Below are 1,799 nucleotides of genomic sequence, written 5' to 3'. Positions count from 1 at the left end.
GCTGGTTTCCTCCATGCAAGGAAATCAGATGTGTGAATCTTACGAGCAATCTTGAATACTGGCAGTCGTATGGGAGAATTATTGGATACCGTTCACTGTAAGGTAAGTTCGTTAACGCCAGTCGTCCTCCTACCCTCATAACTCCGTTCCTGTCGAAGTGAACTTTTCGCGTTGATTGGCGTTGAAGCGTTGATGGACCTGTATTCATCTGCGTAGTGACGCCTCTGTGCAAAAAGGATGAGACGACATTTTACCTGCTTGATTTCATCGGCGGTCATTTCGTCGGTCTCGTCACTAGCGGCCAACTTATGCACCGGATGAGTTTTTCTAAAAAATCGGAAAATTCGTTTCCGTTTCTTCGGAGATGCCTGCCGCATGAGCCCGTACCGTTTTTTGCTCCAGATCGGTTTCTAATGGATTTCTATTGGTTTGGTGGGGCCAAGTAGATGAATCTTGCTCCAACCACTTAGGTCCATACCACCACAGAGTGTTTGAGAGTAGATACTAGGGGGACACGCCTCGGCTGCCAAGATCCGCTGGATTATCCGCAGAGTCCACAAGATTCCACCCTGATGCTCCATCCAGCTCATCAATTTTTGCGACTCTGTTAGCTACAAACGTTTTCCATGTACATGCCGGTTTCCTCAGCCATGAGAGTACGACCGTGGAGTCAGTCCATTTGTATATTACTGGCTGCGTGACTTCAAACTGCGGAATAAAAGTATTAATTAGTTCGGCCAGTAATAATGCTCCGCAGAGCTCTAACCGGGGTAGAGACACCGTTTTTACTGGCGCTACTTTTGTTTTACCCACCAGCAAGTTTATGTGGGGCGCATTGTTTGATGCGCGATCGCGTACCCTAATATATAGCGCGGCTGCATATGCCTTTTCAGAGGCATCGCAGAATCCATGGAACTCTACTTCGTCCCATGGCGTAAAATTGGTCCATCGGGGGATTTTTATCTTCTGAATATGCTCATAGTTATCCAGAAAGGTTTCCCAACGTAGCAGTACATTTCGGGGTTGACTGTCATCCCAGTCTATTTTGGTTAGCCAGATCTCCTGCATGAAGATCTTTGCCACCACTACAATTGGTCCGAGCCATCCAGCTGGATCGAACAATTTTGCTACGCAGGATAAAACCTCTCATTTGGTATACTCCTGCTTCCGGGGGATCGGCTGTACGGTGAACTGAAACATGTCATGTACCGCGTTCCAACGGATTCCCAACATTTTTGTCTCACTCATGTCGTCAAGCTCCAAGAAATTCTCCTTGTATATATGTGCCTTGGGTAGTCCTGTCAAAATCTTCTTACAATTCGAAGTCCACTTTCTTAGGGGGAAGCTGGCGGTGTTAAGAGCTTCAATTACCTCATCTCGCATTTGTATTGCAGTTGTGCAATCGTGGGCTCCAGCCAGGACGTCATCGACATACATATACTGCTTCAAAATCTTTGCTGCCAGTGGAAATCTCGTTTTCACATCATCTGCGAGCTGGTGTAGCGTCCTTATTGCCAAATATGGAGCGCAGTTTACTCCAAACGTCACGGTCTTAAGTTCGTAATCCTTAAGTTCTTCGTCCGGGAATTCTCTGAAAAGAATTCTTTGAAATGGGGTATGCTCCTGATGGAGCATAATTTGCCTATACATCTTCTCGATGTCTGTATTAAATACGTACTTGAATAAGCGCCACTTTAAAAGTAAGCAAACCAAATCCGCTTGCAGAATAGGCCCGGGGTATAAGATGTCATTTAAGCTGACTCCATTTGACGTGGGACAAGACGCGTTAAACACCACTC

General features: G+C 46.1%; 1 protein-coding gene across 1 annotated transcript; it reads right to left on the bottom strand.

Annotated features, from left to right (window-relative positions):
* Positions 1–504: 504 nt before the first annotated feature.
* Positions 505–1,579, bottom strand: LOC108363445 (uncharacterized). The gene has a single exon (XM_017616811.1). The coding sequence runs from the start codon at positions 1,066–1,068 to the stop codon at positions 505–507; it is 564 nt and encodes a 187-aa protein (XP_017472300.1). The 5' UTR covers positions 1,069–1,579.
* Positions 1,580–1,799: the final 220 nt, after the last annotated feature.

This window comes from Rhagoletis zephyria, unplaced genomic scaffold, assembly GCF_001687245.7.
Source record: "Rhagoletis zephyria isolate East Lansing unplaced genomic scaffold, Rhagoletis_zephyria_1.1 Rzeph_scaffold_01282, whole genome shotgun sequence".
In the NCBI taxonomy this organism is placed as follows: Eukaryota; Metazoa; Arthropoda; class Insecta; order Diptera; family Tephritidae; genus Rhagoletis; species Rhagoletis zephyria.
This window is presented reverse-complemented; position numbering and strand designations above follow the sequence as displayed.